This window comes from Leucoraja erinacea, chromosome 26 (assembly GCF_028641065.1).
Source record: "Leucoraja erinacea ecotype New England chromosome 26, Leri_hhj_1, whole genome shotgun sequence".
Taxonomy (NCBI): Eukaryota; Metazoa; Chordata; class Chondrichthyes; order Rajiformes; family Rajidae; genus Leucoraja; species Leucoraja erinaceus.
Window position 1 is genome coordinate 21,898,810 of NC_073402.1, and position 16,646 is coordinate 21,915,455.

A 16,646-nucleotide genomic window follows, 5' to 3' on the forward strand; every position below is an offset into this window, starting at 1 on the left:
CTTATGCACATATTGTCATTGTTTTCCTTGACCATTACAATGATTGAAAACAAGCCAGAACACTTTTTTCCTACAGAGCTCATTTTGATGCAATGGGCGATTTAAAATTAGAGGATAATTCTTTAAGGGACAAACAGAAATATCCTTAATATTTAAGCCTAGTTAAATACAATTCTCACGTGTTTAAATGCAGAGTTGTCCTGCTGTGGCAATAATTTTATAAGATCCAATTAATGAGATAGCTGGACAAAAGATTACATTTTTGCATGCTTAGAACACAAAAAAAATGAACAATTTAAATTTTTATCTGCAAATAGAAAGTTGGTTTTTAAAAAAATTTATTTTGCATGTTGAATGTATTTACAATAAATCTTCACAAAAAAACATTAAAAGTACGAAAAAATGAAATCTACAAAAGTTATGTCTAACAGCCACTACCATCACACATATTCTCCGCAGTCTGAGATGATCATTTTTTGCTTAGGTTTTCCATCTTTAGAACCTTGAGCCTGGGAATAATAAAACATGTGTTATGGATATTTCAAGGAAAAACAAATCTTCAATTAAACATTCTCAGTAAATTAAATTCTTCATTCAAATATTTTAAAAACAAAATGAATAAACGTTAATCCTTTTAAAGGTACCAAAGGATTAATAAAATTTGCTGTGGTCAGACTGACTGATGTTGGACAATATTAGATGGATTCCAGTTAATGTTATTTTTACCGCGCATGAAAATGTGGCCAGTATGTTTTTTAACCCACCAGCTAAACAACAGTGAAAATTACACCTGCTGCCCATACAGTTAGCTCATAACCTCACACACCCCATTCATTCTTCAGTAATTTTCATCTGCACAGGATTTTGCTTTTAGGAGCTTGTGATTTAATTTCAGCTGTTTTCCAAACCCTGATCCTGGTTCATATTCACCAATCTGTCTTTACTTGCTTCAATTTCTTGACTTCTGCAAAAAATGGTCCTGTTCTGCATCACTTCAATGTCAAGTACCTCCGAGTCCCACTATCTTTTCTAAAGAGCAGTAACTCACAGGAAATCAACCATATTATGCATCATACAAACATAGAAACATAGAAAATAGGTGCAGGAGTAGGCCATTCGGCCCTTCGAGCCTGCACCGCCATTCAATATGATCATGGCTGATCATCCAACTCAGTATCCTGTACCTGCCTTCTCTCCATACCCCCTGATCTGTTTAGCCACAAGGGCCACATCTAACTCCCTCTTAAATATAGCCAATGAACTGGCCTCAACTGAATTCCACAGATTCACCACTCTGTGTGAAAAATGTTTTCTCATCTTGGTCCTAAAAGATTTCCCCCTTATCCTTAAAAATGTACTTAGTATAATGTACTTGTTGCTAAAATACATCTAATTCTCACTGAGAAGGATTACAATTGCTGATGGAATACCTTTAAAAAAAGATTGTTTTTTAAATTGAGCTTCAGATATCTTTTATTTATATAATATATATCATTACATGCTATGCCTTTGTTTCTAACTTATTTGGTGCCAATGACAGATAATAATAGCTCCCAGAGATGTTAGCTACAATCCTAGCAAGAAAGGTTCCAGGTAATATCAACATTTAGTTACACTACTCAAAGCACAGAAGCGGAAGTGTTGGGAGGAAGCCATAATGAACCCACTGTGGAGATGAAAAAAGCAAGCAATTACAGGATGCGGAAAGGATTGGACTAGAGGTTTGTACTCACTTCCATCTGTCTGACAATATCCATTCCTTCCACCATTTCCCCAAATACTACGTGTTTTCCATCCAGCCAGTCTGTCTTGTCGAGGGTAATGAAAAACTGAGATCCATTTGTATTGATTCCAGAGTTTGCCATTGACAGCAATCCTAAATAAAATCCAGAGATCAAAACTTTAACTACAAGACTGAGTAAAGAACACAGTGATAATGACTTAACATATCTTCGCCAGAGAGAATGGGAGATTCCCTTCTTTTTCATCAGCCTCTTAGGTAATAAAAAACGATATCTGCAACTGAAATACAAAGATAGTTTTGTTTTTCTTAACAAAACGTTGTGCTTTTACCAAAAGTTCCAGGTGTATGAATCATCAAACACAGTTTACAGGTTACATCTTTGGGTAAACTGCTCAATGGGGATAGAGGTGGCAGGTACATGATTGCAATATTCTCCGAGATCAGGAAAGGAAGAGAAAGACAATTCTGCTCTGAATTACACTTATTATTGGAACAATCAGCTTCAGGGGTGATGCTTGCTGATGTCCACCATCTATTACCCACAAGTCAGTCCACATGGACACAAAGCATTAAACCATTGAAGAAATCCTGCTGCAGCTTGACCAAAATGGGGAGCGTCTACAATGCAATTCTCAGTAAGTTCTTGTTTACTATGAGGCCATTTAAACACAATTTCCCAGTTAAACCGTAACAAACCTCTATGTAAATGAGTTTAACATCTATAACTTGTTTATTACTGTTCAACAGCAGAAAGGCAAGCCTCTTTATTTGTAGTTCACCAGTGTAGGACCAAGAGATTATAACAGACAGAAATAAGTAGAGAATATTAAAATTTACAGTAACTGCCTCAACAATTTTGGTAAAATGGAAAGCTGCGATTACAGTAAACCTTCGATGCAATGGACCATGCTGATTGTCCGCTATAACTGAGTGTATTCTATGGCATGTCATGTGTGCAGACGCAACAATAAAATGTAGGCTGGGCAGTAATTGCACTGACAGAGGTGCCTTTTTTCAGCTGAAACATTAAAGCAAAGCACAGCTGCCCTAAGCCATAAAGTTCCATGGTTGCAAACGCGCTTGGTGGTGCCGGAAGAAGCTGAGTGGGCTGGCAGTGCAGTGAAATTCAGTTGATCTGTCCACTGTAACTGAAATCCTTGATAAAGTGATCCATGAAACCGAGGGTTTACTGTATGGCTTGGCTTTTTTCATATATACTATAATCACAATACCTGCCGCTGAGTGTTTCAGAATATAGTTTTCATCGTCAAACTTCCTGCCGTAGATGGATTTCCCTCCAGTACCGTTGTGATTGGTGAAATCTCCACCCTGACACATGAACTGGGGTATAATTCGATGGAAACTGCTGCCCTTGTAACCAAATCCCTTCTCGTGTGTACAGAGGCACCGGAAATTTTCTAGAAGAAATGTTTTTTTAAATATGCATTTTAGAACAATTTGTGGAATCTTGATAAATCAATCATGCCAGTTATTAACAAAATCACAGCTCCCTATGCATCCCATTGTGGAAGATTTAGGATGGTTGTGCAAAGGATAACATTAATTAGATGGAGAAACCAATTCCAACAAACACAGCCTAGCAACTCTGGGACAAAACTTGGCATAAAAGGCTGTGATCTAAGTTGCTTGAGTCGATTGTTAAAGATGTACTAGCAGCGCATTTGGAAAGCAGTGACAGGATCAGTCAAAGTCAGCATGGATTTATGAAGGGAAAATCATGCTTGACTAACCTTCTGGAATTTTTTGACGATGCAAGTAGAATGGATAAGGGAAAGCCAGTGGATGTGGTGTATCCGGACTTTGACAAGGTCCCACACGATAGATTAGTGTACAAAATTAAAGCACATAGTATTGGGGGTAGGGTATTGACATGCATAGAGAACTGCTTGGCAGACAGGAAGCAAAGAGTAGGAATTAATGGGTCCTTTTCAGAATGGCAGGCAGTGAGAGAGGATTTGAGTTTAGGAGCAAGGAGGTCCTACTGCAGTTTTACAGGACCCCGGTGAGACCGCACCTGGAGTATTGTGTGCGATTTTGGTCTCCTAATTTGAGGAAGGACTAGATGCAGGAAAAAATGTTCCCGATGTTGGGGGAGTCCAGAACCAAGGGTCACAGTTTAAGAATAAGGGGTAGGCCATTTAGAACTGAGATGAGGAAAAACTTCTTCACCCAGAGAGTTGTGAAGCTGTGGAATTCTCAGCCACAGAAGGCAGTGGAGGTTAATTCACTGGATGTTTTCAATAAAGAGTTAGACTTAACTCTTAGGGCTAAAGGAATGAAGGGATATGGGGAAAAAGCAGGAACGGGGTATTGATTTTAAATGATCAGCCATGCTCATATTGAACAGCAGTACTGGCTAGAAGGGCCGAATGGCCTACTCCTGCACCTATTTTCCTATGTTTTTAAGATGGCAGAAAAATGGCAAGCGTAGCATCTAACTTGAACTCAACCAAACTCATAGCAGGCATTTTATCAACTCAATATTTTCACAGGGAAAAGGTGCCACTTCAGCCCTGCAGCGGAACTGTCCAAGCTTTTTATCTTTTTTAGCAAGTTTGACATAAACCAGGTGAGTCACATATGCAGTACGTTGTTTCCTCTCTATTTGGACACATCAACAGATCACGGTATGTTGATTGATTCCATAATAGGAAACAAATCCCCAGAGCCATAAAGTTCATATGGGACAATCCAGATGAAATGAAAAAAAATGAAATGAAAAAAAATGAAATGATTCAATTTATTGTCATTGTACAGTACAGAGACAACGAAATGCATTTTTAGCATCTCCCTTGAAAGGGAGACACAGGGCGTCGTGGTGTGCCCGCGCCTGCCGCCGTAATTACATTCCATTACAGGCAAAGGTGGGTGAAGTGTCTTGCCCAAGGACACAACGACAGTATGCACTCCAAGCGGGATTTGAACCGGCTACCTTCCGGTCGCCAGCCGAACTCTTAGCCCATTGTGCTATCTGTCGCAGTAACTACAAGCACAAATACAACATTACCAAGAATGTCCCAAGATCTACAGAATGGATATACAGGCTCAGGCAACTCAGTTGCGAGGCACAGAGACACGGTAGAATAAAAGAAACAGGTGTAACTAACAAGGCAGTTAGTCCGGAATAGGATCTATCTGATCTTTGCTCACAAACCATAAGAATGCATCTATATTATGTTCCTCTTTACCTGCAGTCATTGGTACAACGTCAGCTCGTAATAAAAACCGTAATCTACCAACAGCCTTGTTGGCAATTTTGATGTCCATGTAAACTTGAGGATTGGATCTTGATTTCTTGGCTGGTGGCTCACCCTTACGAAATAATATGTTTTTAATGAGTAAACAATTATGAATGTAAAGGAAATTTTAAATTCTGAAAAGTTCCCACACATTTATGAAACAAATTTTAAAGTCGAAAACCTTTTGCTCATCTCATAAGAGTCACATGCATAATTGAACCCACAAATTGCTAATTGTGCATCTGGTAAGTTATGAAATCCATCAAAAATATTGATATTATCTGCACGATTGTAATCGTATTGTCTTTCTGCTGACTGGTTAGCGATGCAACCAAAGCTTTTCACTGTACCTCAGTACACATGACAATAAACTAAAACTGAAGAAATCACAGAATTCCGCTTGTGCCATCCCATCAGAATTGGACGATTTTCTAAGGAATGTGTTGATAACACCAATAGTTTTGCTTTGTTTTTCTAACTTACCCGATGCACAATTGATAACAAAATGTTTGTTGGTCTCACGGTAATTTTACAACACAACAAAACAGAGACTATTATCATTGATTGAGTACAGGCCAGTTTCCTCCCACATCCCAAAGTCGAGCGGGTTTGTAGATACATTGGCCTCTGCAAAATTACCGCTAATGTGTAGGGAACAGACGCGAAGGTGGGGTAACATAGAACTAGTGTGAACGAGAGACCGATGGTTAGCGTGGACTTGGTGGGACGAAGGGCTCGTTTCCATGATGCATCTTAAAACTAAAACATTCAGTGGTGCAAGACAAAATAAAACTCACCTCCTGTGTTTGTGTTTCTCCACCTTCTCCTCCTTGCTCCTCACTTCCATTTTCCTCCAGGGTCTTCCCAGCAAATTTCTTTAACCAGTCATCATCTGACCACACTAGATTGAAAGAGACACCACTCGCATTTCACTCACAGATGAATGAATAGTCCATTATATCGGTTTCTTCTCCATCATGTTGGATTATCACTCTTTCAATTTAAGCACTTACTCCACGATACAGCAGATATATATTTGGTACTTTCCATATTTATTTTCAATCACACCTCACATTTCCTTCATTTCCACCCCTACTCACTTGAAGGTTTAAATATCTACACAGGACTTACTCAGCAATATCAAAGTTTAAAAGAACAAGATAAAGTCCCAACTAAATCCCCTTGCAAATGTTTTTTTTTGTTTTACATATGTTATATATATATATATATATATATATATATATATGTTAGCCATCAATTTGAGAAAAATTCTTGTTCTATATAAAAGCACATTTTTATTCCTTACCTGCTCTTGACGATCCCTCTTTAATTCGCATGGGTTTTGCCAGGTTAACTCGGATTGTCCTTCCAAAAAGTTCAGACTCATTCTGATTAATGACATGAAGATAAAGGCTAATCAGGGTAATATAATGTAATATAATATAATTATATTAATCATTTAGCAAAGACACATCATCCATTCTTGCTCATTTGGTATTTTAGCAAGTTTCTGTTCTCAAAACATTTTAAATTGTTAACAACTATTAAAATAAAATCTTCTTTTCCATATTTGCAAACTGCAATATAAGAACTCATTGCCCCACTGTTTGCCACTTACCATGTTATCAATGGCAGCTGCAGCATCCTGAAAAAATAAGTGTAAAGTTATAAGCCAATAACAAACAGCATTGCAAATTTATTTTATTTTATTAATTGAACATTATATTTGGTCGATGCAGGAGAGAAGATATGATTGGTGGCAAAATAGGTGAATGAAATAAAGCCATTAAAAATAAAATGAATCATATTAGACCATAAGGCACTGTTCACAGACTGTTTAGAAATATGAAGCATTTCCCTTCCTGAAACATTCTTGAATGTCTGTGTTACAGATAGATATAAGAAGGGTCACAAGAGACTGCAGGTGCTAGAATCCAAAATAAAGAAAAAGAGCTGCTGGAGGAATTCAATGGGTCAGCATCTGAAGAGGGAAATGTACAGACAACGTTGAATCAATGCCCTTCAGCTGCTCTGGTCGTTAGATCCCTGTCCAGATAAAGGGTTTCAACTCAAAATGTTGATAGTTCATTTTCCTCCACAGATCCTGCCTGAATCACTGAGTTCCTCGAGTAGCTTGCTTTCTGCTGCACGATTCTGCTGGAAATAGATGGGAGTTGGGAGTGAGGTGGCACATTCAAGTCCCCATTCAAAATCCACACTCTAACCGATTGCCACTGGGTAATAATATCATGCAGAGGCAAAAAACAACCTGCTGGAGGCACTCATTGGGTCAGGCAGCAACAAGAGATGCAGGTTCCCAACCAGAGACACTGTCCATTTCTTTCCCTCCGCAATTGCCATCTGACCCGCTGAGTTCTTATAGCTGTTTTTAGCTCCAGATTCCAGTATCTGTCATCTCTTGTGTGTCCAATATGTTTTAGGGGCAGCACAGTGGTAGAGTTGCTGCCTTACAGTGCCAGAGACTTGCTCCTGACTAATGGTGCTGTCTGCATGGAGTTTGTACCTTCTCCCTGTGACTGTGTGGGTTTTCTCCGGGTTCTCCGGTTTCCTCCCACACACCTAAGACATACAGGTTTATAGGTTAACTGGCTTCGGTAAAATCGTAAATTGTTCCTAGTGTATAGGATTATGCTAGTGTATGGGGTGATCTGTATAGAAGACAAAGAGGTCTTTGAACACAAAACTCAAAAAACAAAAACAAACAATCTCAATTCCTGGTTACCAGTACCTCCAATTTTTTTCACTTTCCATTTGCCCTCAGATTTTCCAGACCTTTACCATAAATTTCACAGCAAATCATATTATCCTTTCAATATATTTTAAACAAATTATAAATAAAAACGTTAATTTGTGTCATTTGGTCATAAAAACATTTGCCAGCTGACATCCACATCTTTCACCCATGGAATAATAGTAATATTTCCATGAGGACACTGAGATAACAAAATATTATTCAGTGTTTAAATCACAAATCCAAATTGGTTCCCCACTATTAAAGAGTAAAATACAAAACTAGTACTCATGTCTGAAAGTTTATGTTTGTTTTAAGCTATTAAAAAAACAACATCTCACCTCAGCACCCTCAAATTCAACGAATGCAAAACCTCTGTGTTTCTCTGAAGAATAAAAGAAGTTAGATTTGTTAGAATTATATTACATTATTTACCAATATAAAACATCAAATTTCACCATAAATAACTCTTTACAAATTTTAACATTTAAATAATTATTTGTAAAATTAAATTGAGATTTAGGTTTTAGAATAAGAATATTAGAACACCAGAATTCAATCATTAGGAGTGCTCAAGATTTTATATAAATGGGCACAAAAAATTCCAAATTACAAAGAATATATTAAATATTAAGATTTTGTATTTGCTCTGCTGCTGACCAAATCAGACATAACGAGGTGAATTTATCAAATGAGGCATTTACCCGTCTCATAATCCAGTGGAATTTGAATGTCCATAATATCTCCAAATGGAATAAAAGCTGCATGAAGAACCTTCTCATCTACCTCTTCAGCAAGGCCACCTGGTAAAACAAAATGTCCATCAATTTAGTTCATGTAGCTAAAAGAGCTCTTGATATTGATGATCCAATTCACTCTTCTCACCAGGATCACTAACAAGCATATTTTAAAAGCATAATCATTGATCATATTGATATCCTCTGATTCCATCGTATCCTCCAGCACTTGCATGTCATACATCTTCCAGAGTAAAACCACTGAACAAAATATCGCACGATGACATAATGTGTGAATATAGCTAATCTCATCCCATAAACAAGGCACTGCTCACCAATTGAATCATACAACATGGAAATTGAGCCAGAGAGCCAGTTTCAATGCTTTATGACCCTGACTTTTCTCAATGACAGTAATAATTGTTTCATGCCCTTAAGCCCATTAAAAAAGGGACAAAAACTAAACCTGGTTATTGTGTAAAACCAAACATAATTACTATCACATTACGCATGAGCCTGTAGATCTGAAATCTTGAACAAAAATCAAAGTGCTACAGGAATTCTGTGTCACCATCTGTAGAGGGAAATGGACACTCGATGTTTCAGATCAGGGCTCTTTGTCAGGCTGATGGAAAAGAGGAAGCTGGTGAAGAGAGGTAGGGGTGGGGCAAAATCTGGTGGATGGTAGGTGGATACAGGCGAGGAGGACTGGTTGGCATGAGTGGAGATAGTGACAAAGGCTAGAGGTGAAATGGAGACAAAAAGGTGCCAGATAACTAGATTAGTTAAAACAAATGTAGGTCCCTTGCAGTCAGAAACAGGTGAGTTGATCATGGGGAACAAGGATATGGCGGACCAATTGAATAACTACTTTGGTTCCGTCTTCACTAAGGAAGACATAAATAATTTGCCGGAAATAGCAGGGGACCGCGGGTCAAAGGAGTTGGAGGAATTGAGTGAAATCCAGGTTACCCGGGAAGTGGTGTTGGGTAAATTGAATGGATTAAAGGCCGATAAATCCCCAGGGCCAGATAGGCTGCATCCCAGAGTACTTAAGGAAGTAGGTCCAGAAATAGTGGATGCATTAGTAATAATCTTTCAAAACTCTTTAGATTCTGGAGTAGTTCCTGAAGATTGGTGGGTAGCAAACGTAACCCCACTTTTTAAGAAGGGAGGGAGAGAGAAAATGGGGAATTACAGACCAGTTAGTCTAACATCGGTAGTGGGGAAACTGCTAGAGTCAGTTATTAAAGATGGGATAGCAGCACATTTGGAAAGTGGTGAAATCATTGGACAAAGTCAGCATGGATTTACGAAAGGTAAATCATGTCTGACGAATCTTATAGAATTTTTCGAGGATGTGACTAGTAGCGTGGATAGGGGAGAACCAGTGGATGTGGTGTATCTGGACTTCCAGAAGGCTTTCGACAAGGTCCCACATAAGAGATTAGTATACAAACTTAAAGCACAAGGCATTGGGGGTTCAGTATTGATGTGGATAGAGAACTGGCTGGCAAACAGGAAGCAAAGAGTAGGAGTAAACGGGTCCTTTTCACAATGGCAGGCAGTGACTAGTGGGGTGCCGCAAGGCTCAGTGCTGGGACCCCAGCTATTTACAATATATATTAATGATCTGCATGAGGGAATTGAAGGCAATATCTCCAAGTTTGCGGATGACACTAAGCTGGGGGGCAGTGTTAGCTGTGAGGAGGATGCTAGGAGACTGCAAGGTGACTTGGATAGGCTGGGTGAGTGGGCAAATGTTTGGCAGATGCAGTATAATGTGGATAAATGTGAGGTTATCCATTTTGGTGGCAAAAACGGGAAAGCAGACTATTATCTAAATGGTGGCCGATTGGGAAAGGGGGAGATGCAGCGAGACCTGGGTGTCATGGTACATCAGTCATTGAAGGTAGGCATGCAGGTGCAGCAGGCAGTAAAGAAAGCGAATGGTATGTTAGCTTTCATTGCAAAAGGATTTGAGTATAGGAGCAGGGAGGTTCTACTGCAGTTGTACAGGGTCTTGGTGAGACCACACCTGGAGTATTGCGTACAGTTTTGGTCTCCAAATTGAGGAAGGACATTATTGCCATAGAGGGGAGTGCAGAGACGGTTCACCAGACTGATTCCTGGGATGTCAGGACTGTCTTATGAAGAAAGACTGGATAGACTTGGTTTATACTCTCTAGAATTTAGGAGATTGAGAGGGGATCTTATAGAAACTTACAAAATTCTTAAGGGGTTGGACAGGCTAGATGCAGGAAGATTGTTCCCGATGTTAGGGAAGTCCAGGACAAGGGGTCACAGCTTAAGGATAAGGGGGAAATCCATTAAAACTGAGATGAGAAGAACTTTTTTCACACAGAGAGTGGTGAATCTCTGGAACTCTCTGCCACAGAGGGTAGTTGAGGCCAGTTCATTGGCTATATTTAAGAGGGAGTTAGATGTGGCCCTTGTGGCTAAGGGGATCAGGGGGTATGGAGAGAAGGCAGGTACGGGATACTGAGTTGCATGATCAGCCATGATCATATTGAATGGCGGTGCAGGCTCGAAGGGCCGAATGGCCTACTCCTGCACCTAATTTCTATCTTTCTATAAAGGTGTGAAATGTAAAGCCAGAGGGAGGGATATGAGTGGAAGGGGACAGGAGGGAGTTGAAAGAGGAAGGTAAAAAAGGGGGAATAGGAGACTTGGAGTAAGGAGAGGTAGAAGATGTTTGTCACATCTAATTGATAGGTTAGCATCCTTAAACATTAATGTGTGCTCTTGCACCACAGACCTGCACAGACACAGATTCCACCCCCCCCCCCCAAATAATTTGGAATTATTACTATAATAATTATACCAGTTGGCCCCAGAGCATTCCAACTGTTTATTTCATTATTTCCTAAGAAACAGAATCCGGGAAAGTTTTTTAATGGAAGTGTTCAGTGCTAGACTGTGGACAGGCAGGGCTTCATAGTGTAATCCCATCAAAGGTACTGTAGATGCTGGAATCCTGAACGAAACACAATGTGCTGGAGGAACTCGGCGGGTCAGGCAGCGTCTGTGGAGAACATGGACAGGGGTTGTTTCGGGGCAGCGTCTGTGGAACATGGACAGGGGTTGTTTCGGGGCCAGCACTTGGTGTTATTTATTAAAATTCATCAGTGGGCTGCCTGAGGCGATGCCGGGCATTGAGCCGGGAGGAGGGATCCAGCGCCCCGGCCGCCTCGCAGCTCGCTTCCCGCCCGCCTTGTGCCCCGAGAAGGGGCCAGACCAGACCGGGCCGGACCGGGCCGGGGCTCCTCACTCACTCACTCACCCACATACAGCACCCGCTTGGTCGCCGCCATCTTGTGCCGAACTGTCCCACATGAACCCTGAACTCCAGCTCCGCCTCCCCGCCGCTCGCCGCCTTCATTCGCCTTTAATCTTCGTTTATGTTCACTTTTACTTCATGGAACGCAGACAAAGGGGACTTAGTTAACAGCTCCGATTTTTATTTTTATTCAATGTTTGAACCAGGTCATTGTGTGAGAGATGGATATTAGATAGCTAGACGGATAGAAGAAGGTCTGAAGAAGGGTTTCGACCCGAAACGTTGCCTATTTCCTTCGCTCCATAGATGCTGCTGCACTCGCTGAGTTTCTCCAGCATTTTTGTGTACCTTAGATGTATGTAGAGTTAGATGTAGGGATATATATATATATATATATATATATATATAGAGAGAGAGAGAGAGAGAGAGAATGATGGGTCGATCCTTGGGTTAAGGCTTCATTACAAATGTTCCTTGAGTTGTTCTCACAATTTCCACCTTCTCGGGCTGAAAGGGAATCGTATCTCGTTAGCATCGTACTTCTACACTGGACTACAAAGAATGACCTTTTATCAATTTCAATCTGTGCATTGTTTGAGTTCCTTTTTGGCTTCACGTTATTTCATTGCTCGGGAGCTCCAACTTCTTGAATCCGCCACTAATTCCTTGCTTTCAATGTGTGAGCTATGGCTTTGCTCCGCATCGCCTCAGTAGCATAGAATGCTTCTGTTGTAGATGGTTAAAACTGGTCGCAATTTAATCGGAACACGGAGCAATTTTAGCATGTCATCCTTGACTATTTATATTAGCAATAAATCTGTAGTGTCCTCATCAACGAAGCTGCCATGAAGAGGGTTGACAGTTTCAAATTCCATGGTATAGGGTGATTTCACCAAAGGTCAAATGAGCGTAGATCCCCCCTCACGTGACCGACAATTTTAACTGGAGGACATATGTCAGTTTGGTACATGTTAGTGAATGGGGAAACACGCACTTTCCCACCCGTTAAAAAACATGGAAAACGGCCGATTTTTGAGCTGAAATTTTCTTTGCTAGTCGAGGTGACCATGAAGCACAGCGACCTAAATTTTCAGGCAAAAATAAAGATAGAAAGTAAGGTAATTACAAGAGGGAACTGAAGGTAGAAAGCAGCGGAAGTGAACAGCTGACATTTGCCGCAGAGATTTTAAGATCCAAAATATCGGGAATTATCGCGTTTGCTCGCTGAATTTCATCAAAAGTAAGGCATTATTAACTTACTTTTGATGAAATTCAGCGAGCAAACGTTTTCCATGTTTTTGACGGGTGGGAAAGTGCGTGTTTCCCCATTCACTTACATGTACCGATCTGACATATGTCCTCCAGTTAAAATTTTCGGTCACGTGAGGGGGGATCTACGCTCATTTGACCTTTGGTGAAATCACCCTATTCATGTTACCAGCAGCCCATCTTAGTCCACACATGAAGAGGCAAAAACAGCTTCTTCCCCACAGATATTAGACTCCTGATCGCCTATTTCATAACCCCCTTCCTGGAGGTGCTGCCAGGTACTCTTACTTGTAACTTTACCTCATTCAGTTATTTCTATTATTGTGCTTTTGTATTGTTTTGCACTACTTCGGATTGATTTAACCTTATATTTATTATCGTCATGTACCGAGGAGGTACAGTGGAAGCTTTGTTTTATTTAGCTACATGTCAACGCCTGCATTTATCCAAAATTATGCTGCATTGTTTGAGACATTTTAACTCTGAAGCATCCTTTTTCCAGGTTTGTTTTCATGTTAGGTATGGAACAGATAAGATATATCATACATAAACAAATCAAATCAACCTAAAATACAATAGAGAGAGCAAAGGGAATGATATAGTACAGAATATAGTTCTCAGCATATCACTACAATGTTTTGCACCCTTATTTCTTGTTCTATTAGTTATTACACCAAGTATACTGTTTACTCTGAGCATTGTACAAACAAGAAATATTGTTGAATCCTGGTGTATACGACAATAAACTAATCTGAATCGTATTGCATAGTGTTTAGGCAATAACATAATGCCATCATTCCTATTAACCTTCCAACTTCACCTTTGTTTATGTTAAAACTTCCATTGTTCCTTTGTGTAGGAAGGAGCTATAGATGCTGGTTTAAACCAAAGATGGACACAAAAAGCGGGAGTAACTCAGCGGGTCAGGCAGCATCTCTGGAGAAAATACATGACGATTTGGGTTGAGACCCTTCTTCAGACAAGTACCTGTTCTTTGAGCCTTTTTTTGTGTTATGGTTTTTAATAGTAACTTCCACGATACTGGTAGTGAGGAATTTTCTGAAGGTAACAGGAGTCAAAAGGAGGTAGTTTGATACCTCTTAAGATGGAACAGATATAATTTGCCTTTCAGCCTACAGCTCTTGTCCAAGTCATACTATTTACAGGCAAGATCTGCTTCGTTATTTGAAGAGTTGTGAAATGGAACTGGGCATTGTGGAATCATCCGCCAACATCCTCATGATGGAGAAAATGTCATTGATGAAACAGTTGAAAATGATCGGACCTGGGACTTTAATACAATGGATAGGAAAGGTTGAGAGGGATATGGGCCAAAAGCAGGCAGGTGGGACAATGTTTTTATTTAAGAAGGAACTGCAGCTGCTGGAAAATAGAAGGTAGACAAAAGTGCTGGAGAAACTCAACGGGTGCAGCAGCATCTATGGAACGAAGGAAATAGGCAACGTTTCGGGCCAAAACCCTTCTTCACACTGATGTAGGGTGGGGGGGGGGTGGGGTATGGGACCTCTGCTCGGTCCGCATTAACCAACCTGATCTCCCGGTGGCTCAGCACTTCAACTACCCCTCCAATTCCGAATCCGACCTCTCTGTCCTGGGCCTCCTCCATGGCCAGAGTGAGCACAACTGGAAATTGGAGGAGCAGCACCCCATATTCCGCTTGGGCAGTCTGCACCCTAGTGGCATAAACATTGAATTCTCCAATTTCTGGTAGCCCTTGCTGTCTCCTCCCCTTCTCAGCTCTCCCCCAGCCCTCGGGCTCCCCCTCTTCCTTTTTCCTTTCTTCTCCCCCACATCAGTCTGATGAAGGGTTTCGGCCCGAAACGTTGGCTATTTCCTTCGCTCCATAGATACTGCTGCACCCACTGAGTTTCTACAGCACTTTTGTCTACCTACAATGTTTTTTATCTTCCTTTGTGTTTGGTATCACAAGTTAATGGAGAGTTAATTTTATTTATAGGTTAAGCTGTAATTAATTTCACCATTCATGTTAACAAGCTTTCCACCAAGTTTGAATAGATTTAGGGTCCACCATAATGAAATAGAAACAGTATTAATATAACTCCTATTTAAAAATAGCTATTTACAATGCATTGCAGCTAGGTTGTGTACCAGTTTTCCATAAATCCAGTACGATTTATATCTGCTATCTGTTCCACGAGGCTCAAAGTCTAACTACACTATCCTCCAGTGCTTCAAGGGAAGATCTTTATTTGATTCTATGCTATGTAACCAAATACAATCAGAGCATCTCCAGTTAATTTATCTTCCCACATTCAGTCGTCCCCTACCCCTCTCTTTAACCATCTCATTCCCAACCATTCTCAGCAACAAATAAAAAAGGAATATGGGCTGTGAGGGTAAAGTCATGGCTCCATGGAATTTATTATCTGCGAAGACTAGAAAAGGTGAAAATAGTGAACAGACTAAATAAGATGGGGACAAAACTGAAGACAATGGGGTGTTTCAATTCAGGGCAAATGCAGCATGACTGAGATGAAAAAGTATTAATTCCGTGAGGTCATTTTCACTTATTTTAACATTATTGTATTGTAATGAATGCTGAGGATGCCGAGGACGACAGATAGCACAATGGGCTAAGAGTTCGGCTGGCGACCGGAGGGTAGCCGGTTCAAATCCCGCTTGGAGTGCATACTGTCGTTGTGTCCTTGGGCAAGACACTTCACCCACCTTTGCCTGTAATGGAATGTTACGGCGGCAGGCGCGGGCACACCGCGACGCCCTGTGTCTCCCTTTCAAGGGAGATGCTAAAAATGCATTTCGTTGTCTCTGTACTGTACACTGACAATGACAATAAATTGAATCATTTCATTTTCAATCATTTGGATAAGAAATGAGAAATTATATCGCTGTGAAACTTGGAATTTTTGGAAGTCCAATCTTGGTGGTTATGAATCTTGTGCTGTATATTCAGCTGAAATTGTTAGAGATTCCACAGGATTCATGAGATAGGATGATCAGGCAGCAAAGTGAGATAAAGTGGAGGATTAGGCAGAATCATATTGAATGGCAGGACAAAATAAAGAAGCTCTATGTCCTGCATGAGCTGGCACGTATTTTTTTCCGACTGCTTGGACTGTTATTATTGTACTACAGGTATTATGGTGACTATAACTATACTAATACATCAAAGTATTAACCCCATCACCTAGTTGCAAAGCATCTAAAAATATACACTCCAGCATTTTGCATTACGATTAATATTAACTGTTCTAGATGAGTAATACATGACCTTTAGAATAAGTTCACTGACAATGTTAATTTCCTCTCAAGGTCAGAATATTAAAATTTGTCAAGAACTCAAATCTCATGATTATGAAGTGAAATCCAATTCAAATTAAACAAAATTGAACTTTAAACATGCATATGTAATTTGTTGTGCAAATATAAAATAAAATATATTAATGCCCAATGAGTGTACAATTTATTTTACATTTTCTCAATTTCACATCAAGTAAGAATCTACTCCCATAATTTAGTCAACCGTGCTCTCATAATTTAATAAATTAGAAAAAACGACTACAAAGTAAATTAAGACAATTGA

The 16,646-nt window shown here is 40.0% G+C and overlaps 1 protein-coding gene across 2 annotated transcripts; it reads right to left on the minus strand.

Moving 5' to 3' along the window:
- Positions 1-321: 321 nt before the first annotated feature.
- On the minus strand, positions 322-11,941 carry ppie (peptidylprolyl isomerase E (cyclophilin E)). Of its 2 annotated transcripts, none has more exons than XM_055656367.1 (10): positions 11,798-11,941; positions 8,461-8,559; positions 8,098-8,141; positions 6,623-6,649; positions 6,311-6,392; positions 5,802-5,905; positions 4,954-5,077; positions 2,977-3,162; positions 1,734-1,876; positions 322-509 (listed from the first exon to the last, which is right to left on the minus strand). In XM_055656367.1, exons 1-10 carry the CDS (start codon positions 11,826-11,828, stop codon positions 441-443), a joined length of 909 nt encoding a protein of 302 aa, XP_055512342.1. In that variant the 5' UTR covers positions 11,829-11,941; the 3' UTR covers positions 322-440. The 2 variants fall into 2 exon arrangements, with proteins under 2 accessions (XP_055512342.1, XP_055512341.1); XM_055656366.1 differs by having other exon boundaries at positions 11,794-11,911.
- Between the last annotated feature and the right edge of the window lie 4,705 nt (positions 11,942-16,646).